Source organism: Falco punctatus, assembly GCF_963210335.1.
Source record: "Falco punctatus genome assembly, chromosome: 12".
NCBI classification, from domain to species: domain Eukaryota; kingdom Metazoa; phylum Chordata; class Aves; order Falconiformes; family Falconidae; genus Falco; species Falco punctatus.
In genome coordinates, this window is record NC_137592.1 from 1,497,404 (window position 1) to 1,523,697 (window position 26,294).

Genomic DNA, 26,294 nt, shown 5'->3' on the forward strand with positions numbered 1-26,294 from the left:
AAACTTGAATATCCTATTACAGAGACAACTGAAATCAATCAAAAAGGGCACTGCCCAGTTTTTCAAGGAACAGTTGCTGCATGCAGTAAGGAGGACATATTCAAGGAAGAGATGTAACCTGGAAAGCTTTATTTCCTAGCTGCTGAACACCGACACGCTGGTCCTCATCACACTGTGAATTCTCTTACCTTCAGCAACAGTGAGCAGGTTGCCCAAATCTGTGGAAGAGTGGCAATGGGCTGGCTCAGAGCTCCTGACATTCCCAAGTGGCAAAAATGGGTCGTAATCACTGGACGAGAGATCTGCCAGACTCAGCACATAATGGCTTTGCTGAGTATACGTGCTGGAGCCATTCACACAGCAGTGTAGCACCTGCAAGCGGACAAGCATGAGACTGAAGAAGTAATGAAGTATATATTACACTACCCACTTAAACACATTAAACGAGGAGTGACCCACCATAATTTTTACACTGTGAAAGCCAGGACATGGTACAAAACCCACCTATGTGTAAACACAGAGTTTTTAAAATAACACTTCATCAGCACTTATTTTGTATTTTTAACAGCTCGCTTCAGGCCTTACTTTGTGTTTTTAACAGCCCATTTCAAATAATCTTTGCAGAACTATTTGAATTACTTTCCCTGGCTTGGTGTCTTAAGCATTTGACCTTTCTCTCTTCACTGTCTTCTCTCTGTTCTACATCTCTGATCTTACCATCTTAACATGTTGCATTATTAACTTCTCATCTGTATGACTTCTGCCCACACTGCGAGAATTCATGATTTCCTACAACTTGCTAAAAATGCTTCTGTCCATAACAGGACCAGTGAAAAGCATCTTTAAACATCTAGACACAGTAAGTCACATTCATTCCTCATACTCACTCTGTAAATATAGTCCAGTAAAGGGGCTTTGGATGCATGTTGATCCTCAAGAACACCAGCAGATACCGGCTCCAGTAGCATTTTCATGGGTAATGCCATACACCAATCCAATAAGCAAAGTAGCAGTGAAACTATAAACTAAATAAAACCACAGAACACAGTATTTAGGTACATTCTATGAAACAGTTAAAGGTATGAGTTTGAAAGTTTAAAATACGGCTCTGTTTCTAAACAATTTCATTTAATAACCATCTCGAACAGCACAAGGAAAGAACGGAGACTGCTCTTTTCAGTGATTTACCTTTTTATCTGCTTCCACAGAAGAGTATTCAGCACTCGGCAAAAGAAATGCAATAGTGGCCACAAGGATCTATGTTAAAATAAACAAAATTCCAGAAAGATATTTAACTACTTTTGCTATAAAGACAGAGCATCAAACTTCATTTGAACAGGGTATGAAAAAGATTAACTTCTCTTAGGAGCATCTAACTGTCCTTGTAAATCAATATCCAAGTGAAACAAAATGTTTTACTGATCATTTTGGAAATACATCACTACAAATGAGAGAAGTACACTGGTCTTAGGATTACAGCAAATGCATCTCCTAACAGTAATTACAGACGAAAGAAAAATAATCAGAAAGTCACAATTACAGTAGGTCAAGTAAGGAATTAAGACAACTTTGCATATGATTTCCATAGAAATATTTTAAAGAAACTGACGTACTTCAGTAATTTTTCTGGACAGAGAGGATTCGTACTTCTGAAGCTTTTGCCAGTGAGAAACCAGAAGCTGAAGAACATCACAGGCTACCTGAGCTACCAGCTTATTAGAAAACTGGAAGAAGAAAAGATGATTAGAAGCCAAATAGAATATCCAGCTATAATACAATACAGTCAGTTTTTCTACATTTTATATTATTTTGCATCTACACAAACAATAAAGAATGTTACTGTTGCAAAATCACAATTGTAAGCATTAGTGAACAGCAGGCTCAACATTACCTGTGCAATCTTAACTTGGGCTGTTGGGGAAAGGCTCTTTAGGTACACAATCCCATGCTATTTCTGCAAATATTTTCTGCTTTTATATAGGACACCACCTTGGCCCCACGGAAGAACTGTGCATATACTCTGAGAACTATGCCCACTGAACATAATAACATGCAATGGTTCAGAACTGGGAGAGATCTCTTTTTGAAGATGGCTAATGCCACACCGCTAACGCCATGTAGAGCGTCCTGAGCAAGCATACCGTCAGTGCTTTGAATGGAAAGAAACCAGCACACTGTCCTCCATATAATCAGCAACTATGTAAAAAATGAAGATACCTTTTTTACACAATGCTTATTAATTACAGAGGCCATCATAGTAATACCTTCAGTGTCACACCTATGACATTGATTGCTTCCTTCACTTGTGGATGGTTTGTGCATTGCGTTAGTTCTTCACATATCCAAACTCCAAGACCACAAATGGCTATGCATCTTTTTTAAAAGAAAAAGTGGTTTTGTCAGAATTTTTAGAATATCCAGGGGGAAAAGAAAAATAAAAAAAAAGAAAAAGAAAGAGAAGTATAACAATGCAATCTCTCTTCCCTCTCACACAGCAGGTCAACACCTCCATGGTGCTGAGTGGACCTCATCTTAAGAGGGCTAAAGTGTGAAACAGAACAAGGTCTTAAAATAAAAGATTAGTCGGGATGAGTTTGGTACAATGCTCTGGGTGATGCTCTGTTTAGAAAGGAATGTACTCTGAATAATTAGAAAAAATAAGGTGGGCACCTGAAGGAGACAAAGAGACCATCAAGTCAGGAAATCGTTGCACAAAGAAAATTGAAAGGTCTACTCCACCTAGATCCCACCTATTGTCAATGGAATGATTAGGTGTCAAAATCAAATGAGTATGTATGTAAAGATGTTGTGTAACCTCCCAGAAAACTGTATAAATTACCTGACTTTTCACTGAAAACTTTGGAGCTAGTTTGTCCGGTGCGAATCGGCTAGCTCCCCAACATTGCACGAAATAAATACCTTTGCTGCTTAAAGACAAAATTTGTCTCTGAGCAGTTACTCTGTGCCATTTTGGCATCAAGTGAAGAACTCTAAACAGGACCAAACCACAAGGCAGTAGTAACAACTCAGCTATACATGCACCAGAAAAAAAAAAAGTGAGAAAGACTTTCCTATTTTCCCATTTCTTTTACTCAAAAATTTTACCTTGCAGCTTCACTTGGCTCCTCTGTAGCATTCTTCAATAAAATATTTATGAGGTAACACTAAAATGGTAAGATAAATTAAAATAAGCATCTTTTTCATACATCTAGTTTAAAAAAGTTGTTTAATTTTAACATAGTTAAAATGAAATTAAATTCATTAATTAATTAAAATTCATAGTAAAGTGAAATTACTTTAATTCTCAGTCTATTCTTAGAGCATTTTTACCTCATGCCAATTTTATTTTGTCAAGGGAGAAATACTTACTGATACAGGCCCTTGTGGATAAATATCGATCCAAAAATCATGAACAGGCAGCAAGACTGAAACCAATTCATTTTCAGAGTTGGTGGGTATTTACTAACAATGAGCGGTGATCACTTGATAATACAAACTGTAGTGTTTAGGCTACTGATATGGAGAAATAGTGTGAAATGGGGACAATGGACATCGACTGTGATTGTATGTGTCTGCTCAGGAATGTGGGTGCGGTGTCTGGTCACATAGGCACACAGCTCTGAGGAGACAACTACAGTTTTGAGGAGCCGCCTGCCCCTCTTCCTCTAACAAAGGGGCGACGCCTGCCCTTCCTCCTCTAACAAAGGGGCTATTTTAAAAAAGAATGAGAAAAGGATGAGAGATATTCCAGTGTTATCTAGAGGAAGGGAGTGCTAAGTCTTCTTGCTGGAGAAGTTCAGATGGTCACAAAGACATGAATCACCTACAAACCTGCAAGACCACCACATTCCAGGCAAAGGACTGATAAGCTAATTAACATATGAAGTGAGAGTAAGCGGATTTAGGTGACGAATATGTATAGGTGTTAATTGAATATTCATTTGTTTTATTGTATAAATGTGAGATGGTCCATCACTTTGGGCATGCACGCTTGTGGAGGAGCGATCCCCCGTGCATCTGCGTGCAATAAACATACCTACTTTATCACTTTCGAGTTATAGAATCTTAATTCCGAACGTCACTACAAGCAAGCCATTAGTGTATTTTTCAGTACAGAAAAGACACTTTTAAAATTGAGACTGTTTTAACACAACCCCAATGACTATCCAAGGCCTGATGAAGGAAAGGTACCTCAGGAGCCAAGCGTGATAAGGGTTTTGCATTCTCTCCAGTTCAACCTTCTCAGGCCGCACAAGGAATTCAGAGATTCCTCCCCAGCTACACCTAATTTTGAGCAATGGGTCACCGTGTGCCTCAGGTTTACCAAAAAGCAACAGACTTGTATAAGGGCACCTATTTAGGCAGGTTTCACCTGCAAGTCATGTTCCAGGTCTTTGTCAGGTCTTTGGGGGAGGGGGAATGTGCAATTTTTCCCCTACAAGATTACTGTTGTGAAGGTCATTAAATTACAAAGCTTTCCATCCTGCAGAGCAATTTGTGTCTCAAGGTGCCCCACGGAAATTAAATCTCAGGGAAAAACCATTCACATAAGATGATGGTTCTAACAGTGAAGCTTGCTTTAGCATTTTACTATAATACCAATAGGGCAAAAAATATCTTCCCTTATGTACACCCCACGCTTCTTAGAAGACAAGCCAATATACACAGATACAATGAACAGACACTTTAAATAATATCACCAACATCATTTAGTGATGTGACAGGCATTGGGCTGGAAAACATCACATTTTATCACAGCCAGTTCACTCTCCTTGAAAATAAAACGGTATTTGCAGTATCTAAGCTTTGTTAATTTTATGGTACATGTTAAGCAAAGCAACGCTTATCAAATAAGTACATATAACGTGTGCAGTTGTGGGGCTTTGAAGTGACTGAATAGTAAAAATATGGCAGGTTACCTAAGATTTACTAATGAAATGTGACTTTACCTTCACATCTGCAGTTCCTGCAATGATCTCACCGGCTTCTGAAATAGGTCTCAACAGTGGGATTTCTTGGTAGATGTTTGGAAAGCAAACAAGAGAACCAAGGATGGTGTGAGCTTCTGAACGGGGAGCCTAACAAAGGAAAAGTAAACAAAAAGATTCATAAAAACAACTTCATAAAGTTACGAAATTTACATATGCTAGGATTTTAGTGTACATCACCATAAACAGTAAGTGTGCTGTATTCACAGTGCAATATTTAAAGTGTCCTGAGGAACATGTCCTGGTAGCTTTCCCTTTACAACTACAGCAGAAGCTGCACTGAAGCAGCAAGCAACAAACGCTTTCCTGCCCATGATTTTTGCTACTGAGTTGCTCTGCTCTTTTTCTGAGGCTGAGCTTCTCTAGCAGGTACCTGGCTCTGCTCCTAAGCATATTCTACATTTTTAATACCTCCTCTGTCATGACACAAGCCAACTATCAGCAATTTGGTGTCAATAAAAAATACAAAACAACCTAAAGAAAAGCTGAGTGGGAGTTTTATGTGCTAATCCAACACTATTATTAGCTGATTGTGTGACACAAAGGACAGAACAATGCACTCGAACTGACTGTATACATGGTAAGAACGCGTATATATTCCTGCTTGAATAAGACCATCAAAAGCAACATGGCATAAGCTATAAATGCATTAACTACTGCTATATAATCATGCGAAGTTTTACGCTTGTAGGAAAAATTGGAAGTGGTGTACGGTTGTTTGGGTGGGCTTTTTTTCCATAGAAAGTAAAGTACTCACTTCTTATTAGCATTTTTAAGCTTTGGATCAATGATCAAACTGATCAGTTTAAGAGAGATGTCAGAAAATTTGTGGCTGTAAATGCTTTGAGGGATGATGGAAAAAGTGTGCTAGGTTCACGGCTCACCATTTCAGTTCTGTTGAAACATGAGAGGGCTGTGTTCCTGTGCAGGGCCACCTGCTCAGCTACGCAAATGTCAGAAGAGCAGCAGTAAAAGCACTTGGCCAAAATGGACAGAAAGGCCTCCCCTCAACTGGTATTTCATGTACAAAAAAGCTTTCCTGTTCTTCCCAGGATTGCCAAACCTTTACCCTTATTATTTTGGCATCCCATCACTGATTCACTATTTTACTTATCCTTCACTAATTTAATCATTCAGAGTCACATTTCTATTCAAGTTGATATTTTGTAAGAAATTCTGAATTACCAAAAGAGTTCCATATTTCCAAGATTTGCTCACTGAAAAAAAAATTAATGAGATTCTGAAATCCAAGTCCTGCTTTTAGCATACAGGCGTGCTGCAATATTAGCGAGGATATGATTTCTCACACTGTGGCCTTTTGATGAAACACCTTTGCAATACTAGTATGTCACCTTATCCCACAATTTCACACATCAGCTGCCATGGTATCTGCCTCAAGAGCCCCGTTTCACATTGCACTAATGAGTCAACACCTGTTAGAGTGGAGATATCCGAACCTCGTTAGCAAGTGCACCCTCTCAGGGGACAGGGGCACTGGGCATTGCCATACTCACCTCCAGCATGTCTGTGCTCAGCACCCTGGCCGCTGCAGTAATGAAGTCTCCTATCAGCATCGTAAAGCCAGGTAAGCCCAGGAAGAAAAACCAAGGTGGGCAGTGCTTTATAACGGTATTTAAGATATCCTGAAAGAGAAGTTACCCGTTTGAGAAGAAATAAAATAAAAAAAGCCACCAAAACCAAAAGGGACTGTTTGAGAAGATTTAACTTTGTGATTCACCAGTTCCACACTAATCAAGGTGATAATTCATAGGGCAACACAGCTCTAGGCACAACCGATTGTCATGTAGCAACCACTACTTTCCACTGCAGAGGCATTTAGATTTAGTAAGTTGGAAAAGCACATTTTGTATTTTGGTAATATTTGTACTCTTAAACTCCTGTTAAAAAAAAAACACAAACAAAAAAAAAAAACCAAAACCACAACACCAAACACCCATGTCTCTTCGTGTCTAAGCATAACAGTTCTCCTGTTAAATAAGACTTCGGATTCAAAGTGTTCAAACTGTTAATCAATTTAAGATGAAGCATTACACTCTCCAAATGAGGTATTTCCTAAAATCACATTACTCAAAATTCTGTAGCCGTAACAACATGAGATGACCCAAACGAATGCCGCCTTGGCCCTGAAGGAGCTCAAGGCTGTAACTGATGGTGGGAGGCTTACCACTGTTAGGCTGCTCCAGCACACCCAGGATTTTTTTAGCTGTCTGAACTAGCTGAGAAATATGTCAGTGTCAAATGCAAGAAGTGATCATACACAGTATGGCAACACATAGAATAATCTATGCTAACAAGATTATTCTAAGTCCCTCTTCTTCTAAATAGCTAAGACAGCAAATATAGCTAAGCCCAAAAAGAACAGAGGGGTTTTTTTGTTTGTTTTTTAAGAGGTAGCACTATACATGTAAGAACAGACCACCGCCAACTGCTCTGCTCTCATTAGTACCCTGTGACACAGAACACAGGCAAGGTAAGCGTTCCAACTTAATCCTTCCACATTTCAATTCTTCACAGTCTCTCCAAATCAGAGCAAAGTCCCTATATTTGAGTTAAGATTTCCTTCCCACAAGGTTTCAGCAGGTTTAAAATTAGACACCAAATCTATATAATCCTTACCTGCAACATTTGCTGAAGAATTAGATAAAGCTGTTGCTATATCGAGTAGAAAATTATTTTTCATCTCAATAAAGATTCAGAGAAAAGCTGCAGAGCAAACCCATTTTCAATGTCCACCTTTACTGGTTTTCTGATGTGTTAAAGAAGGCTTGAACTTAAATTTAGTCCCAGAATGTGTCTGTATGCTCAATTTCTTCATCAGAAACTAAAGTAATCAAGCACATTTTTCTCTATGTGAAAAAATGAAGGTATGCTGAAGATGAAGAAGCGTATCTTCTACATGAAGATATGCTTTAACACCACTAGTATTTTTTCAAAGCACTGCCAAACACCTGGACAGAACCTGTTTAGTGTTCTGTTAGGTATTTAAAGCAGCAACATCCTATGAAATAGCTGTGTGATACATTTTAAATAAATAATATTAGTTTTTAACATAGTAGCAGATAATGCTTTCACTTTCCTGAATAAGCTAAAATGCCACTCAAGTTAATGTTTAAACTAGTTTTAATCACTTCCTTTGATACATTTTAAAGTCAATATCAGTGAATGCAAACATTCAAAAAGAGAGCAGATGGATGCAGCAGCTCATAAAGCAAGTGGTAAACTCACACTCCAAGCAGAACAAAAGACCCACCTTTTTATAATTAAGGGTCTGATTAATGCACCGGGCTCCTCACAACACAACACACCTGTAATTACAAACAGAGCCAGGTACTGTGATGTGTTTGGTCTCTGAATAATTGGGCATCGAACTATAGAGCAGCAGATGGGAGTACGCTTCTGTTGACATATGCCACAATAAAAGCGCCCATGCTAACCTGGCCTGAAAGGTAACAGAACATCGGAAGTACAAAGACCTGCTACAAACAACTGCGTTAACTCCTGTCCTCACTCCATCAATCCCATCTGTTAAATACCACTGTAACGATCAGCCGGCTTCATCAGCTCTTAACTACGGTCATTGCATAGAACACTTAGAAAAGGAGGATAAAAACCTAATTCCAAGACTGTCACTTTAAAGTTTAAACCTGTGAGCACAACATAACTAATGCAAATTTAACAAATGCCATGACAACACACACATTCCAAAAGCGTAAGAATGTGGTTATGTGGATTGACTTGCTGTTTATGAGATGTTTACTACTAAACTATATTTACTACTCAAATTTATTATTTTTCATAGTAAGAAACCTTTGAACAAATTATTTTGCAAAGCTAATGAAAATCTTCCGTTTCTCTTTTTTGTTATGTAGCTTCATACTGATGAATTCACAGCACAGATCATATGCTGCGGTGATACAGCACACACATAACTTTTAACAAAGTTAACAGTGTACAGATGTATAAAAGCTCAGGCTAAAACACGTTCAGCCTAGCTTTCCATTAGTTTCCACTGACATTTTAATATAAATTTGCATCAGTTTTAGTGACTTCCTTTACATTAATATGAGGCAGAATATGTCATGACTATTTATATTGTTGTTCTACTTGAGCTTACTCCAAACAGAATGGACAGGAAAGAAACCATGCCCCAGGAAGGCCCTTACAGGTAAAATTTGACAGTTTTTCTCCCATTTCCCAATTAGGACATTTTACACACAACCCAGCTAACAATAAAAGCATGATTTCACACAGTAATTCAGTAGCATTGCAAGCTTATCAGAAGATTCGGGCTTATGAGAAAGCAACCGAGTGAGAACATATGTCCTATCAGTGATATTGCAAAAATCAGGTAACTCAAACAGAGGCAAGTTGTTTCCTTCCCTTCAAAGCACTGTTCTATAAATGTAAACCCTGTTCAGCAGCTTACAGCCTAGTAAATGAATCACTTTAATTGAATGCTATGTACACAGTAACTGGAAAAACACAAGCAATAAGAAAAGCATATGGTAATGGCAATAGAAATTGGTTTACTCATTCTTTACAGTGTTGTTTCTTCTTTCATAATTGACCTTTAGAACGATAAATGTGTAAAATAATTTTAGTTTATTATGGCTCCAAATCTTTCAGCAATTACACAAAATGAAAATTTAAAAGGAAGTATTCATTCTGGAAGCATTTCCATTGTTTACATAATTGCACAGCTATAATTTAGTGTTCATGTTGTTAAAGAAAAGTGAAGAAAAAAAAAGGACCATTATGGACAATTTCAATTCAAAATGATGCTCTGTAGTGTTAAAAATGGGGAGGAGGGGAGAGAAGGCAGCAATCACATGCATGTCCTTCTCAAATTCATTAACCCTATAAATGGCACAATATTTCAGTATAGGTTAATCTAGTAATCCAAATAATAAGGTCATAAACATCCACTAAAAAAAAAAATTTACACAAGTTCACTGAAAGGTCAATACAAAAATATTCTTCACCTAATTTTTGTTCAAGCTTTTGCAGATTACAGGTGTAACCAAATAGCCTGCCATCTGCCTTCATCACATTTCCAATTGTCCCTCAACAGGAACAACATGGATTTTTCACTTAAAGTTCACTCTGTTCTTTACTGACAGAGACACCTCATTAGGGGCTGAAATTTACAGCGCAAGAAAGATTATTAATTTACACAAGACTTAAGTGGTAAATCCTTCATTTTCCTTCTTTATTTCAAAGGAACAAACATTTCCATTTACTTAGTCCAAATTTTCCTAGCTATCACGACGTTTTAGGTAAAGGATTTTTATTTGTTATTTAATTATTTAATTTGTCAACAATTGAGTTCCAATAAAAAATTATGAAGTATTTTGACACCCTCAGAAAGCACAGGATTAGATTGCCAGAAAAACCCATTTCAATCTGTCATTTAAATCTAACTTCCACAGAAGTTAGATTTGCTACAATTATCTTGTGACCAGACTGCAACAGGGAGAGATATTAAAAACCAGAATACCATTGCATTTGTAAGACATGGGTAAGGTTACTCACAAGTGCTAAAGGTGACAGATTAGTGCATAAGTCACCTGGTGGTGATTGTTCCTTCACCTCTAAACTACCTTAGAAAATGCTCTCTTTTGCAGTCATATTAATAACAAAAACCCTGCCCCAAAGCCTTTGTGCTGACAGAGGAGCTCAGATGCCCTATTAAGAGAAATCAAGACAAACGTCTGAAGAGAACACAATTTTTAAAGTTTCTCCCCTTTTAGAGTATGCCTGACATTTTCACAGCCTAGGAAACCATTGATATTAAGGATACACTTCAAATTGGGAGAAGTATTTTAAGTTCACACACACGGAGAGGGCAATATCTAAATACTCATTTGCTACAGGTACAGGGTTACAGGTAGCATGAACATAGTTACTAGTCCATGGCATTGCTTGAAATGTTGAGACTACTTTGTGTCACCATACAGATTTCTCCCAAATGCCTCTGGCAGGACCGCTCTGAAGTCTCCAGTTTTAAGAAACGCAGGTGACAGTGCTGAAGCGCTGTAGTGTGCCTGTAGAGCACAAGGTTAACCGTGTTAGAGGGAAGGTGGTTTTAAGGAAGGGAACATGAGCACACCTCTGAGAGGACAGGCAAAGCAGCTCCCTGCTGGGCACAGGAGGATGGCAGGTCCTCCATGTTTGGTGGCAATTAGCAGCACTGAACACTTTTCACTGTCACCTGCGTGCTGTATCAGTTTTCACGATGGAGGAACAAATGCAGAGCATAAGGGATTGTTTTGTACATTTTTATTAGAACGTCCCCAAAAAAGGCAAATACGTTAAACCTTGATTTGCTTAAAATAGTCACTCTCATGTAACCTTGTTTAAAAGATGAAGAAAGCAAGTTGAAGTAAAACCATGTCTGAAGCAGAGAAGCACATGAAAAACAAAAGATCCCAAAGACGCAGCCCAGTTGAAATAGACGGAAAGGGGGAAGTCAATTGCAGGGCTCAAGACAAGGGGTGATGAAATAGCATTGCATTGCAGGGGCATGTTAACAAAGAAGCTTACTTCAGGAGATCCCAAAGCTACAATGACGATGGGAGAGGTGGAAGAGAAGATATAAGCAAAATGGAAGGAAGAGAGAAGTTGCCTCTATTGCAAAAACTCTATTTCTATTCTGGACGGAGTTCAGAAAATGCCTACAAAGGACCTTACAAGCAGCACATGCCCCACCAAGATACTGCTGAGAATACAGAAAAGACACACAGAACACTGACTCAGAAACAGAAATTTGGGTGGGATGGAAGCAATTTAGAAAAAGCAGAAGTTTTGGGGGTTTTGTGTGGGTTTTTTTTTTTTAGAGAGAAACAAAACTACCAAAATTGTTCCAGAACGCAGAGCTCCTACAATGGGCATTACCTGGTTCTCCCTTTCTTCCATTCAATCCTAGCAGCTATTTTTCCCCAGTGCTGCCAACTTATCCTACTATAGGTGAGCAGTGGGGTATACAAGTTTTCCTGTGAGAGCTTGGCATTTTAACTTCTGTCCTCCTGGAAACCTGCTGGCTGTCAACACTTTTCCTAAGCGCTCATAAAGCACATAATGGGGGCACACAGGCAAATTTTCTACAGAAAGTGACCTGAATGGGAGATTAAGAGGGAGAAAAACCACGGTAGCCATTGGAAGAAAGTCACAAGAAAAATATGGGAATCTAACCTTAATAGACTATATTATGATTATTTTCTTTTAAATGGCAGTCTAGAAAGAAATCTAAAATGTGTTACGGTTTCTGAAACACTGTACGACTAATGGTCCTCATGTGCAACATTATCAAGCAGAAATCGAGGCAAGTAGCACTTATTCCACACCACTCAAAAGGAAAGCCGCTCATTTGTTGAACCTGTAGAAGACAGTGCTCTACCCAGCTAATACATGTGCCAGTGAACAGCACTAACGGCTGAGAACTCTAGAAGACTCCTCACCGTTGAGTAAGAGCTTAACAATGATATAGAAGCTCACAAGTATTTTTTCTTTTGTAAAACTTCAGTGTTTTAAAAAAGAAAAGATCAGTGTTAACACAAATAGGTAATTACTATGGCTTCTGCAGTAGCAAATCCACTAAAAAAATGCTTCATACCATAAATCAGCCATCTCATACAAAGACCCATAACCACTGTTTCTACATAAGCTTAACACATAACAACTGGTGTAGCTTCCTTTCCATAGTTAACAACAGTATATTTTAAACAAATTAAAAGGCTTATAGACAAGCGTAATATACATTAGTATATCACTATCTTTACTGATAAGAGTATTTCATCTAAGTCACCCTTTTACTGCTAAAAGGAATCAAGCTAAAAACATAGCTGTTAACTTCTCCGTCTGCAGCTGGGCTGTGTCCTGTGGGCAGTCCGGTCTGCATGTGCTGAAATTTAATCACCAAGGACATCTGTCAACTCATTTGGACTTGGGTGGGGTTTTCTTCTTCCATATTTAACGTTTGTTCTGCCCTCAACATCACTAAACTAAAAGCCATCAGCACAGTCTCTTTCCTCATCTACTAGCTGTCCTTCCCACAGAGGATTTCTGAAATCTGTACTTTTTATATTCCTTAATATCTTCTTTTATATATATATTAGATGTATGTATATATATGTGTGTGTGTATAAATATACATAAAAGCACTCCATTCCAAAGATACTCTGGCAAGCCAGTATAATTTCACTTTTAATAAACTTGTTTGTTAAAACTAATTCCAAATGTCAGGAATATAACTGACCTGTTAGTTCACTTTTCGATAACCTCTGACTACTGGGCAAAACCTTGATGGCACGTGTTGACATTAGATTACACCAAGCACATTAGCTGATGCCAAAGCCCTGGTAGTAGGGTAAGACTTTCTAGAAGAATGACACTACACAGCTGGGGGTTTTAGGAGAAAAACACCCGTAATATATAAGGATTGTTGAAGTACCAAAAGTACCAGAATTGAGGTATCAGAATTGTCTCAATAGTTGCTTTTCTGAGAAAGGGGTTGAATAGTGTTAGCAGTATTTTGGAATCATGTTTTGGTACTTTTGTCCTTCAGCAAAACCAAGGAAGCTATGAAGCAAGGAGATGTTTATAGACTTTTTAAAGTTCATGAAGCAAAAATTACTGCTACAGTAAGCAACTAGCAGAAATAATAAAATACACTTCCTTTTCTGATTCAGTTATTTGTAAAATGTGTGCATTGCAGTATTAGACTTTGATTTAATTTGAAAAGCTATACTTATCATCCAGATCAAAAGATGTGTATAGCTGTGACCACTGAAATGGAGGTTTTTCAACCACCAGTCTCACCTAGCAGCGTAAAGCAGCTACGACTGCCCAAACTGCAACAGGCTACCCTGTGGCATATCCTAAAAATCACCCCTCAAGAGCATTTAATGGTTTTCAATGTTCTAGACAAGGATCTGGAGCAATCGTAGGTGAACTACCTCCACTAACCCACAACATGGCAGTGAACGTCCAAATTCACTTTCTTTTACACTGGAGGTCAGGGCGGGAAGTGGTCAGCCTCAGGGAACTTCATTCATAAAAAACTGTAGGGTAAAAGTCCAGGCTCACTACAGCACCAGAAAAATGCCCACTGACTTGAGCGTTACAGGGGGAGAATCATCATCCCGCAGATGGTCACTTGCCCCCTGACCTCAGGCCCCTTCGCAAGCTGGAAGTAATTACAACGCCAGACTGCGACTTACTCTGCACTGCTGTTTATGCAGTGACTTCTCCCACCTGAAAAGGTGATGCAATTGTTGCGGAGAATTGTTCACTTCTTCATACAGAGATGTTTGTTGTTAGACACTTCCACATGGACAAATTAGATGCAGCTCATTACCTTGCTATCTCCTTTCTCATCTGCTAATTGCTGCATCTTGAACTCAGAGTGCCATGGGAGCTTTCTATAAAATATACCCTTACATTGCTCTTTTATATATCCCATGAGACAAATCTGCAAAGTTAGGTTACACTTGCTGGGAATAACATTGTATTAATTGATAATCATATTAAAAAATATATTATTTTGTTTTTCTATTGACACCAAAACCTACACAATACAGCAGAAACTTTGTATACTCATACCCTTAAAGGAGGAGTGGAAAGAGAAATATATTCCACAAAGAAACATTTGTGATGCTAATTGAAATAATAATCACATTCAGGTCAAAGAGGTTTCTGACTGTAATTTTTAAAAATTACATAGCCACCTAAAAAGCTCTTCTGAAGTAACCAATGTGATTTCCTTGAGCTGGTCTACCTTTCTGTTGCATTCCCCCATAAATTTTGAAGTTCTAGTCATACATACAGAAGAAAAATTCCTCCATAAGAACCTGCCCCCCATTTCTCCTGTTAATGTTCCTTAAGAGTGGGAAATTTATGCTTGTGCTTAGCAAACAAAACCAAACTGTACTAAAAAGATCTGCACCAAAGTTTATTTTGATACGCAGTAACTTGAATCCTAGAAACCATGCTTTGGTGGGGAGAGATTCTGCAGTGCCGAAGAACAAGGATCCATGTTCCTTGCACTCCACAATATCACACCATCTTTTACAAGATGTTTATCAGGTAACAGCATATACCAAAAATCACTGAGAAGTACAAAAATCACAAAATCAGCACCAGTACTGTGTTGTGGTCATTGTACATCATCCTGTTTTTCACAGGAAGCTGCGAGACCCTATGACAGCAAAGTGCTTTGCAATGCACACACTACGCTTTGCTGTTTGCATTTATCAGAGGAGGTACTTCTACCTCATACTACGTGTTCCTGCATTTGTAGTTCCAGCAGATGTCACCCTCAATGTCCAAGTAGTCTGACTAGTTTCACCACCCATCATCAAGTATCACCTCGACGCTAATCATACTGAAAATAAAGAAACAGATATAAGGATCATGCTCCATATCAACACGTTACATGAGAATCCAAGCTAGAAAGCACCGTAAGTTAACACCTCAAGCAGTTTCATAGCTAAGGAAAGCAGGGAAAACTTGTGGTCAAGTCTGCCACCAAGAGGCAAAAAAACCCCAAAACCGAGCAAGGCAAGGAAGAACAAAAAAGCAGCAGCATGCTAAGTATCTGGGAAACCCTGGAACAATGTGCAACGTGGGGTCTTGCCTTCAATACTCCGTCTTCACTTCACCACCACCTTCAGCTTCTGGACTGTAACTTTGCACAAGGACTGAAATCCAACGCGCCCAGCAGCAAGAAGCTTAAAAATCTGCAGAACTGTTACTAACACAAAACCGCAACAAGCAGGCTAAAAGACAGCTCAAAACCAACCAACATTACATTTCAAAAATCTGCCAGTTCCTATATAGAAACTGGTTCTCCAGGAAGTGGTCAGATTTAAAAAAAAAAAAAGAGCACCCTTTAGCTTAGAAAAAAGGAACTGTCAAGAGCTGAACACCTCTGAAAGTCTGGCCATTTCATGGAAATGTGTAGATTAAAACAACTTAAGTCTTAAAACTACTAGTATTTGCTGTCCCTGTGGTTCTGTGTTAGTAGTGGCTGCAATATTGACTTAAGGGTCTTTGTTTTTTCAAATATAAAAATGAGTATTTTCTTTAAAATGTGGTCTACATCAGGCTTTGAAACACAAGAAATTGAGTATTTAATGCGGTGTGGTATTTAAAATTCAGGGGTCTGGTCAGAGTGGGTGTTGTCACAGTCTTTTTTTTTGTAGGGGAATGAAGTTACTCTGTACACTAACAACTAGTGTTAAACTGAAATCTGAATGGCATTAGTGACATGAAAGAGTAACATACTCTTCATTACTCCCAGGTAACAACTGAGAGCAGCAAAAAGGGGAGTTCCTACTACACTATTCTTTTTCCCCATTTGTGCTTTATGAATAGCAGATGCTTATGTTTTTTTCTAAGTTTCAACAGCAGTCAGGATTTTCAGGTTTGTCCAGAAGAAAATTCTTTCCTTTCTATTCCTCCCCTTCCCCACTGCCTGCCTTATTTATTTAAAAAAAAAAAAAAAAAAAAAAAAAAAAAAAAAAAAGACAAATGCTCTGACTTTTAAGGAGGAACACTGAGATTCAGAGGGCAAGAGTCTCATAACAATCCATTATGTCTTTCTTTCATCTCAGAAATACCCAAACTTGCTGCTGGCCTACTAAAGGCACCACAACAGACTCTGAAGCCGCAGCAGTGAACTCTGCAGGATTTACGAAGGGCTCTGCATGCCCTCTGCCGGCATCCCAGCACAGCTCCAGCCATCGCCGTTATTAGGCTATTTCTTTTAAGGAAGAAAACTCATGCCTACAGCTACAAAAAAACAAGGAAACTGTTTTAGATATTCTCTATTTTGTCTGAAGAGTATTTCTTATAGTTTTTATGAGTATTTAGCTGTTTCCGTGGACCAATAATTTTGTTACATCTCAACAGATTGTCTCTTTGTCATCTCCCACTGAATACTTTATTGATTAGGCCAACGCAGGACACGGGGACCTAGAAACAACATTTATCCACAGAAACAGAATGTTTTGGCAGCACCCCTCAGTTAAAGTGGTAAGATAACCTTCTGTCTCCATTCTCCCTTCAGTCCCCTTTGCACCAGTTAAAAAGAGCTAGCGTGACAGTTCTAAACATCCCTGAAGGACTACCTTTGAAGGGGAAAAGTCAGGAGATGACATTAATTCTCATTTTTGAGGAAATACTTTCAAGCCACGGCACAGGGCATTCAAAGGGCATGATAACAGCAGACACTGCTCAAACTAACAAAGCTCTTTGCAGCCCCTCCTTTGCCCGAGATCCTATCTAGCATTTTATCTCGTGATAGAAGGTAAAAACGTTTGTAACATGAGCTGGGAGTAACTACTATCTCCCCGAAGCTGTAAATAGCCCGAACAACAGACTAAGTCCAGTGGCTGCTTCAGGAGCACTGACTTCACAGCGTCACCGTTCATATAGGAATGTAGTAGGGCCATTGGACACATGAGGCTCCCGCTTTGGCAGAACCAAAGTTTAAACATACTGGTCAAACACACAGTGTAACTCAAGACTTAGTATCACCTGACTGAACATTGGTAATGTGACCAGCTTGATCCAGCTACTAACTGTGCAATGCAGATGGACAGAAACTGATCACTGAGATTATTCCTCAGAAAAGTCAGGAAAACGAGAAAGAAACATCAACATGTGTCTGTGATGCAGTCATAACAATAAGTCACAAATAAATAGTTATTTGAAAATTTGTAACTGGGAGAGCAATGGGAAAGTTAAGACCACAATCGGAAAAAAAGTACAGACCAGGCTACAAAGGGTAATTTCATGCAACAATTGTTGCAAAGCATTGCTTCCCTTCTGCTTCAGATCTTCAAAAATGAGAATCCAGACATTTCCATCAGCACACAGTAATAAATAAACTTTTTTATCAAGCAAGCCTTGTACCTGGTCTTCACTTGTTAAGCCAAGGTGCATCACAAAATAAAAATGAACCAGGAAATCAGAATTTGGCAGAACATCTTGACGCCTAGTCATCATAGCACAGATCAGCCTGTATGCCTGAAGTTTGCCTTCCTTATATTCATTTGGCAGGGTTGTTGCCTGAAAAAGAGCAAAACCTTTGTATTATTACTTTTTTTTTTCTAGCAGCCAGCTAACACAAAACTGTATCTTCAGCAGATTTTCCATAAAGCAAATCAGTGTATTTAATAAAATAGATTCAAGTCCAAACAGCCTTTGGAGGTATTCACCTTCTCAGCAGTGACTGCAAATATTAAAAATAACACAACTAAACATACACAAATTCAGTACTAACGTAGAAGAAACTGCTAATGTGTGAAAATTTTAGAAATAACTTACCTTGAACAACCATGATGCAAATATTCTGAGAGGAGGAATTAAGACAGGAGGAGAGGGAGTAGACTGATTGTCCACACTGATAGCAAGGTTGTCCCTTACCTAATGTTTTTTAAAAGAAAAGAGTTAATAAAACTGATAAAGAGCATTAATAAAGTTATTATTAATTTTTCATTTTATTTTATTTACTTTAAGGCATTACACTCTGTGCAATACAGAGCTCCTACTTAAAACTACCAGGAAAGAGTGTTCTATACTGTGCTTCCCCACGGCCTAAGCAAATATTACCATTTTAGGTCATAACACGTGTTTTCAGATTGAATACTAACACTTGCAGTATTCTATACCTCTATTTTCTTTGCTACTGTTTCCTCACCCCATTTAACTAATCTGGATTACCTTGTCATTGGACAGAAATGTTCTCTATGGGGTATACATACTAGAAATCAATCAAGATCAGCTTTCTTTATGACAGAACCCTCCAAATCTCATGCTTATGGTTCCAGATGCTAACACTAAATCAAATTTAATAATAATTTTTACAGCAAAAAGTTATCATCAGAGGTAAGCATCATATACAATACCTTTGCAAGTTTATACCACAACTCATAGAGATACCCAAAAACTTTTGCATGGATTTTAGGTGACTGTATATTGTTCACATCTCCAAGAATTCCCAAGATCCTCCTCCATAAAACAGCAGCAGAATCAGGATGCCAACCGATAAGGCTTCCACCAGCAATTATACTGCAGTCATCAGCAAGGAATTCACTACTGTCTGTAAGTTTTAAAAAGTTCAATTTCCATGAATTAGAAATGCAGTGCAAGTATAGATTTGGTCAATAAAACAGGAACATTACCCCTTGTAATCGTCTTACACCTCAGAAGTATTCTCTCCCACCAAATCATCTCTCTTTTTCACTACTCGAGTTGGCACATGATTCAAAGAAAAAAAAAAAAAGATATGGCAGAAAATGGAGGCTAAAGGGTCTTCCACATAGAGATGCCACAGCTGTAGATCAGTTTTATATCAGACAGACTGCCCCCATTCAAGGTTGGTTGGTTGGGTTTTTTTAGCAGGGAGGCAAATGCAGTTGAACGGAACATTGATTGAATAAATCTCTACATAACTAGTTTTTACAGATAATCTTTCTGGTTTGAAAAGTCCTTTCTTTTAAGATCACACAGTATAAAATGACCTCAAAATGCAACTGAACAAACGAACTAAAAAGTACGCGCTCCTAGTGAGGAAGAATATACTCAGGCACTATCATTTATACAGAAGCAATTCCTGAGATAGCAGTATGCAAACTGAGAAGGAAAGCAGGATTTTGTGAAGACTGTCAAGATAATGGAATTAATATGCTTAAGCAGTAGAATAAAAATTCTGTATTGAAGTGCAAATTTTCCTGACAAAGAGATGTTACATTATCTTCTATCAGACCAGGGAAAGCTGCGTAACAGCCTGTCTGCAGGCAGAATCAGCCCTGGGGCACGCTGCACTGCTCAGCAGCCAGTGTTTTGAGGAAAGTTGCAGGAAACTTCTACACAGGCAGAGGGAAATAATTTGCGTCCTCCCAGGACCCAAAGTAAGTTAGCAAAATAAAAGTGATTTTAGATGTTTTTATGTCTGCTTGAATCTATTTTTTAAAAAAGCTTTTGGGATTATTTTTTTCTTTTCACATTTTTTTGGTGTTGTAGCATTATGAATTCTCGAAGTGTTAAAAGACATGTTATTTATTAAGCACATCAGAGTGATCTTCAACAGGATCTATTGTCAGAGAAATTGCAGCTATGCTGTTCAGTGGTTCAGTATTGGTTTGCCTTATACCATAGATGCTTCTAGAGCAAAACAAAGTGACTTGGGTGAGAACCAGAAATGCAGTAAGGGCATATTGGCTCTGTTGGACAACTACACATTTTTTTACCCCATTTTTCTTTTTCATCTACATGACCTTTCAGGTTATTTTATGTAATTCTTTCTCTTTGTGCACACAAAGGAGCAATGCCTGCAAGCAATGAATTTATCACATGTAATAATCCTTATCATGTACTGTATTACATGCTACCTTTTGGACAACAGTGGTCGTCTGAACTGTTGAACTAGGTGGGCTGGTTCATTAAAGTAGAGATCGTTCAAATAAAAAGTGAATATGAAAAAAAATCTCCTTGAAACTATATATCTACTAGCAAAAACAGCCTATAAGATAGTTTCATATGTTACTGCATTAAATTACTGAAATAACATCTGACTCACATTATTAGATGGGGAAGTACCTTTACAAATTGCAAGGAATCAAAACATTTCAATAATCCTAAGTGTTGCATATGTTAAAGATACTACAAATAAATTGAAAAGGCAAAGGACTTTTACTTCCAAATCAACTCTTCCAAGAATGCCATTTATCACATCCTACTGGAGCACAGGCATTGTGTACTTCGAAGTATAAATAAGGAAGGTAACAGGATTAAGATGAGAGAAGTTTTGTGAATTAACCACTTATTTCCTATCAGTCAAAATATACTGTAAGGAATTTCCTTAGACCATTCTGCTATGAAATAAAACCTGTTAACTTAAAATAGAAATTAAATTATTTTACTTGAACACTGGGGCAGGCTAAGAGCACAAGTGATCAGCTATCACAACTCGCTGATTAATAGTAACTGGACACTACAAACAACCCAATAATTGTCAACTGTGCGATCATTTTCTCGATCACAATTTATTGGCACCTATGTCAGCTTCAATCTGATTATCCAAATTCCTTAGACTCTGAGCAGTCAAAGTTCATTTTTGAATGAATATTATCAATGGAACTTGGTGATACTTGCCAAATGAAACATTTTTTAACAAGCAAACAAACTATAAGCTCCTTTTTGAGATAAAAATCTAAAACAGTAAATACATTTTCTAGACTACAGTACCTGTTAAATTTGCAGTATCTGAAGGACTAAGTTGAAGCCAGCGAGGAGCATCAGGATCCACACAAATATCTGCTGACGCATTAACTTCGTGGTCTTCTTCAGAAGCTTGCCAGGGGATGAGTGCGATCTCTACTTCATTATTATAGCCAATGGACGTGTCGCTGCTAACACTTTCACCTGAAGCAAGGGGATTAATAAAGATCACGAATCCTGTTTTTAAAGACTGCATTACAAAGCGTGATGAGTAAAGCATCTAATATCTGTAATGACAAAATTACAACACTGATTTCAACTGCTACACTTAAAAAAACTGTATTTCTTGGAACTCACTTTTTTCTCTCTCTCTATAACTTCCATGCGATTGCTGCAAGTCTGATGTCAAATCTAGTTCAGCTGTACTACTGCTTCTTCTTTGTACTAGTACCTTCAGAGAAAAAAAAAATTCTCAGCTTATTACAGTTTTGAAAACTACATCATATTTTAGCAAATCTGAGATACACAGTTATTAGGAATTAATTACAAGTCAGTCAAGATATTTTCAGAAATACTTAGACTACTCAAATATCTTTAAACATCTTAAGGAAACCACCAGGCTTTCAATTTCAGTCTTTATCTTCCCTTTCTTTAACTCAGGTTTCATACCAACAAGCAGGGCTTTTTACTTACATTTTCCTACAAATCTGAAATCATTCAATACTTTCAAAAGCATCAAAAAATCTCTCAGGAAGAAAGTTGTCATCTTTTATGTCAGGGCATTATTCTGTTGCAAAACAACCTAGGCAAGGCATCTGATCTTTTGTTTGTTTACCTCCTCCTTCGCCAAACAGATTTCTAGCCTATTTACCAAAAACCCTTCAGATAATTTTCCGCTTCCAGATGATACTGCCCTGTCCCTGAGCATAAAACTGTTGTTCCTTCCGTCTGACAGATCACCTTCAAATTCACATTTCTTGCAACTCCATGTCATCTACAAAAGCAAAACTTTAGCCAGAAAAATAGAGTATCATGTTTTCTGCTGCAAAGAGGCAACAAAAAGCTCCAAGGCCTTACCCCTAGGAGCATACTTGATCTAGCTGCTGAAGGAATCTCTACCCTAAAATTCCTAAATTCAGCTAATATTTCTGAAATTCCATTCTGAAATTTGCAGTTATTAGTATTTTTAAATAAATTCCTTGAAGCAACCTCTGATCCACTGACCAGACATTAACCCGCTTATTCTTTCTGCATAAATCTGAGAAAGCAATTATTGCCACCAAAGAGACAACTGGCTTGTAGAAATCATATTATGTAACATTATAAGCAGGGTTTCTTAGATTTTATTTTATACTAAAGAGAATTGACAATCATTCCCAAGAAATACATGTTTGCCTGCGCTGCCTGATAGACTGCAACGTCTATCTTCCCTGGCAAACTTGGCTCCTAGTGATCAGTTTTGACAATATTTCAGTGGGTTGTGATATGAAGTCAAACTGGCTCACACAGTACGTTAGCAAGTGATGCAGTGAATATATGGTCAAACCCCAGCTTCTGCTTCCAAAAAGGGTGAAAATGCAACACTGGTAGCAGCCTAGCAGCATGTGCTTGTGAATATTTCATCACACACGTCACTAAAACAGAACAGGGAGACAGGTTAATTTTTAATTCTCCCAGCTACTGAGCTTACTTCTCTTCCTCTCCCCTCGCCTATGCAAAGCGGTCTAGGTTTTCCTTCCTTCTTGAGACACTCTGTTATCCCCGAAGCACTTAAAATCACTCTGCAGAAAACGCTTGGTGTCTCCATTCTAGAGCTAAGAGTTAATGGCACTGTAAGTCCAGACATACAGGAAAGCCAAAGTCCAAGTTGAATCTCATCTTTGAAGTCCTTCACGTTGTATTGCATTATTCTCCCACAAAGATTAGAAGCCTCAGCTAGTTATTATTTCTACTTCTTATTCACAAGTTGCATTAAAAATTTAAAAAGCTTGCCTGTCCTAATGTTAACTCATACAGACATTTGCAATACATAGCTGGTGATACAAATTGTGCTGAAAGAACGCATTTTCCCCAGTACTTTAAACCACCAAACATTTATTCCAGTGTACTGCAGCTCTGCAATAGCCATGAATCATTTATATTTTTAATGTTATGAACTTGTTTATATTTAATATAAAAAAGTACAAGTCTTGTGTAAGACTAGAATATAGCCAATTACACAAAAGTGCATAAGCAGCCAAGATCAGCAGACACAGAATTATCATACCAAATAACACAATGAACAGCTACACCTCAATTCCCAATTAAGATACCAGAAATATGGCTAATGATTTTTCACACTTTTATTTCTAATGAGATACCTTTTAGGATTTGGAAATGGAAACATTGTTAGAATCTTATCAATAATCATTTTCTATTGTGCCTTACTTGCTCTCCTTCATGTTCCTTCTTGATATAGCCCTTATTTTCCTGAACTGGTTTGGAGTCTGAAGTTAAATTATGAGAACTTCCAGCCTTTTTACCTTAAGAAATTTAGAAAATAAACAAGAAATAAAGACATTTTGGGGATCAAAGTACATAGCAAATCATATGAAAATTTCAGTTATGGTTTACATGTACGCTTCTTACATTTATAGCTGAGTGAAGTAATAAAACATTAAAATGGAATACAGGATGTTTTGAAAAATCCTTCATAAGTATAACATACACGATAGGAACAGAAGTAGAACTGTTAGCACGAATACACAAGATTTAAATGCAAGCCAGGTAAAAAGAAGTTCATTATGTACAAAATACATCATGCAAAGGTTTCATTTTTAACCACCTTGCTTTATAAATGGTCACGCCCTGCACTTGTGATCTGTAACTTCTTAAAATTAGTTCTTTCAACAAGATATCAACAATATATTTACTAAGAAAACAAGATAAACATGATTTTAGAAGAGAGCTGGATCCCAAAGGAGATCAGAGCATTCATGAGGCTGAAGAAGTCTCAACACATTTTCTTCATCAGTACAGTATCACTGTATTTTATCAAAATTACCTTGAAAAAATTCAGATGGAAACTGATCTGTAATATCTGAAGTGCTGCTACTACGAGTTAGCTGCTGTTCTTGGTCTGCAAACAGGCCTGTAGTTTCTGTTCCTGTTGAATTTTCCATCTGTTGAGATTCTTCAACTTCTGTTGATTTAATCGAGACACATGTTTGCACGACTTCAGAATTATACACGTGTGAACTCCTTACTAAGAAAGCTATACAAAAAAGTGACCCATTCGAACATTTAAAATTCCCAAGTTACAAAGCTAGAATATAACACCTTGTCACAGAAGTTAAGCTTTATAAAATACCCTTAGAAAAATGTTAAAAGTTTAGAGAGAGATGTATGAACAGTGCAAGCAGTAAAAAGTCTAGAAAAAGGACAGAAATTACTCTGGGGTTTCAAAGTGCACAAGGAAGCACCGGAGGACATCACGTGAACAAAGCTATGTTTTTCAGTGCTAGAGACCCAAACTAGACCTTGTCCATTCTGGAAACAGAAACAATAGAGGAAAGGCAGCAAAACTACTATAAATGCAGAGTGCAGAAAAGATGGCTCTGCTTACTGACTTCATAAAGAGGGAAAGGGGAGAATAAAGAAAGCAACAGTTCAGAGTGAAAAAAGATCTGAGCTACATGATTCCAGCTTAGTTTGTGAGGGCAAACTGAATCATGCAGTTTGGTTGCTGTAACTGCAAATGAGAAATTAAAACAGAGGAGATTGTGGCACAAAAATTCAAGTGAGGAAGTAAACTGACATACTGGGGAAGGAGCAACAGGTACTCTTGAGATTAGCTTGCAACACAATGCTTTTAAGAAGTGCATTTCTCCCAGCACTGGTTGGGGGAAGGAAAAAATAAAAGTAATATTTGGGATCAAGCGTGTTCCCATTCAGTAGCAGTGCTTTTAGACATGGCCATTCCACTGGTGAATGCCACCTGCTCTACTTAAGCTGACTACTAACTCCTTTCCCAGAAAGCAGCCAGAGAGGTGGCCCACACACCCCGTCACGAGCTGACCCAACAGAACCACCAGCAGACTGTCAAGGTGTTCGATCTGCACCGCCAATGCTATTTTCCTTCTTTAAAAAACTATGAAAAAATGCTGCTCCAACAACTCTTATAAGAGAACCCTTGAATTCCTTTTTTTCAATGAAGAACATGGGCTGAACTATTAAGTCTTCTAGAGTTCTTTCAGCATAGTTACACAATACGCATATTAAATAAAAGGGACCTTTCCACCAGCTTTCTCCTTCTCTTGCCTTCTTTCCGGGCTCTGCTTCCTGCCTGCCCCGCTGACACTGAGACTACACTTCCTCAGAACTGAGCAAGCACAGCCCCTCAGGATATGAGATTAAGACAGATATGCACAGACTGCAACAGCAGCCTGCAGGAGGACAGTGTGCTTAGTTCATTCAATCTATACTGTCAGGTGAGTTTGAACAATACTTAAATACCCAACAAAGACCGCATGTATTTCAGGAAGTTCTCACAAATACACATGTACAAAACCTACCTGTTGTACTCAACTGACCTCAAAGCATCACTGTTGACTTTAAGTCTTACAGAAAGCAATAAAACAAAATACTAAAATAAATTCACTAGCTAGAACTATTTCAGTGTTACAACTGAAGATAACTTGAGATGAAGACACACTAAGGATATTTCACAGAATCAGAATCCCTTGCGAGCCATAGTACACCACATTCAAAACTTTTCTTTTCTTGCCACCGCAGCTAACAGCTCTGGTTAGAGCTCAAGAGTCAGAAACCCCTTTCAGGAAGTGAAATGTGGGAGGTGACAAAGTCGTATTTTCAGAGACTTACTAGATGGAAACAAATCAAAAGAAAGCCTGCTAACACGACCTCGCTACTTCCACCAACCCATCTCGGCTAGGCGACAGGATGAGTGCCCTGCAACAAAGGAGCTTTGTATTCTCAGGCCATTACACCCGTTTTTTACATCTATGTCTGGATACCAATATAGAATTCATTTCAGAAGTTGTATGCTTACAGTTTGTCGAA

At 38.1% G+C, this 26,294-nt stretch overlaps 1 protein-coding gene across 4 annotated transcripts in view; it reads right to left on the reverse strand.

The window, feature by feature from the left end:
• The window catches only part of RALGAPA2 (Ral GTPase activating protein catalytic subunit alpha 2), a 142,415-nt gene that overhangs the window by 68,393 nt on the left and 47,728 nt on the right, over nt 1–26,294 (reverse strand). For all 4 annotated transcript variants that reach the window (XM_080407772.1, XM_080407769.1, XM_080407770.1 and 1 more), the window contains 15 exons: nt 24,277–24,414; nt 23,661–23,755; nt 21,591–21,684; nt 21,261–21,437; nt 18,920–19,113; nt 18,339–18,437; nt 17,925–18,080; nt 6,503–6,631; nt 4,950–5,078; nt 3,106–3,164; nt 2,265–2,373; nt 1,614–1,724; nt 1,189–1,257; nt 888–1,025; nt 189–372 (listed from right to left, as the gene is read on the reverse strand). In XM_080407772.1, the coding sequence (XP_080263898.1) occupies nt 189–372; nt 888–1,025; nt 1,189–1,257; nt 1,614–1,724; nt 2,265–2,373; nt 3,106–3,164; nt 4,950–5,078; nt 6,503–6,631; nt 17,925–18,080; nt 18,339–18,437; nt 18,920–19,113; nt 21,261–21,437; nt 21,591–21,684; nt 23,661–23,755; nt 24,277–24,414 (1,881 nt within the window). The remainder of the gene's footprint in view (nt 1–188; nt 373–887; nt 1,026–1,188; nt 1,258–1,613; nt 1,725–2,264; nt 2,374–3,105; nt 3,165–4,949; nt 5,079–6,502; nt 6,632–17,924; nt 18,081–18,338; nt 18,438–18,919; nt 19,114–21,260; nt 21,438–21,590; nt 21,685–23,660; nt 23,756–24,276; nt 24,415–26,294) is intronic.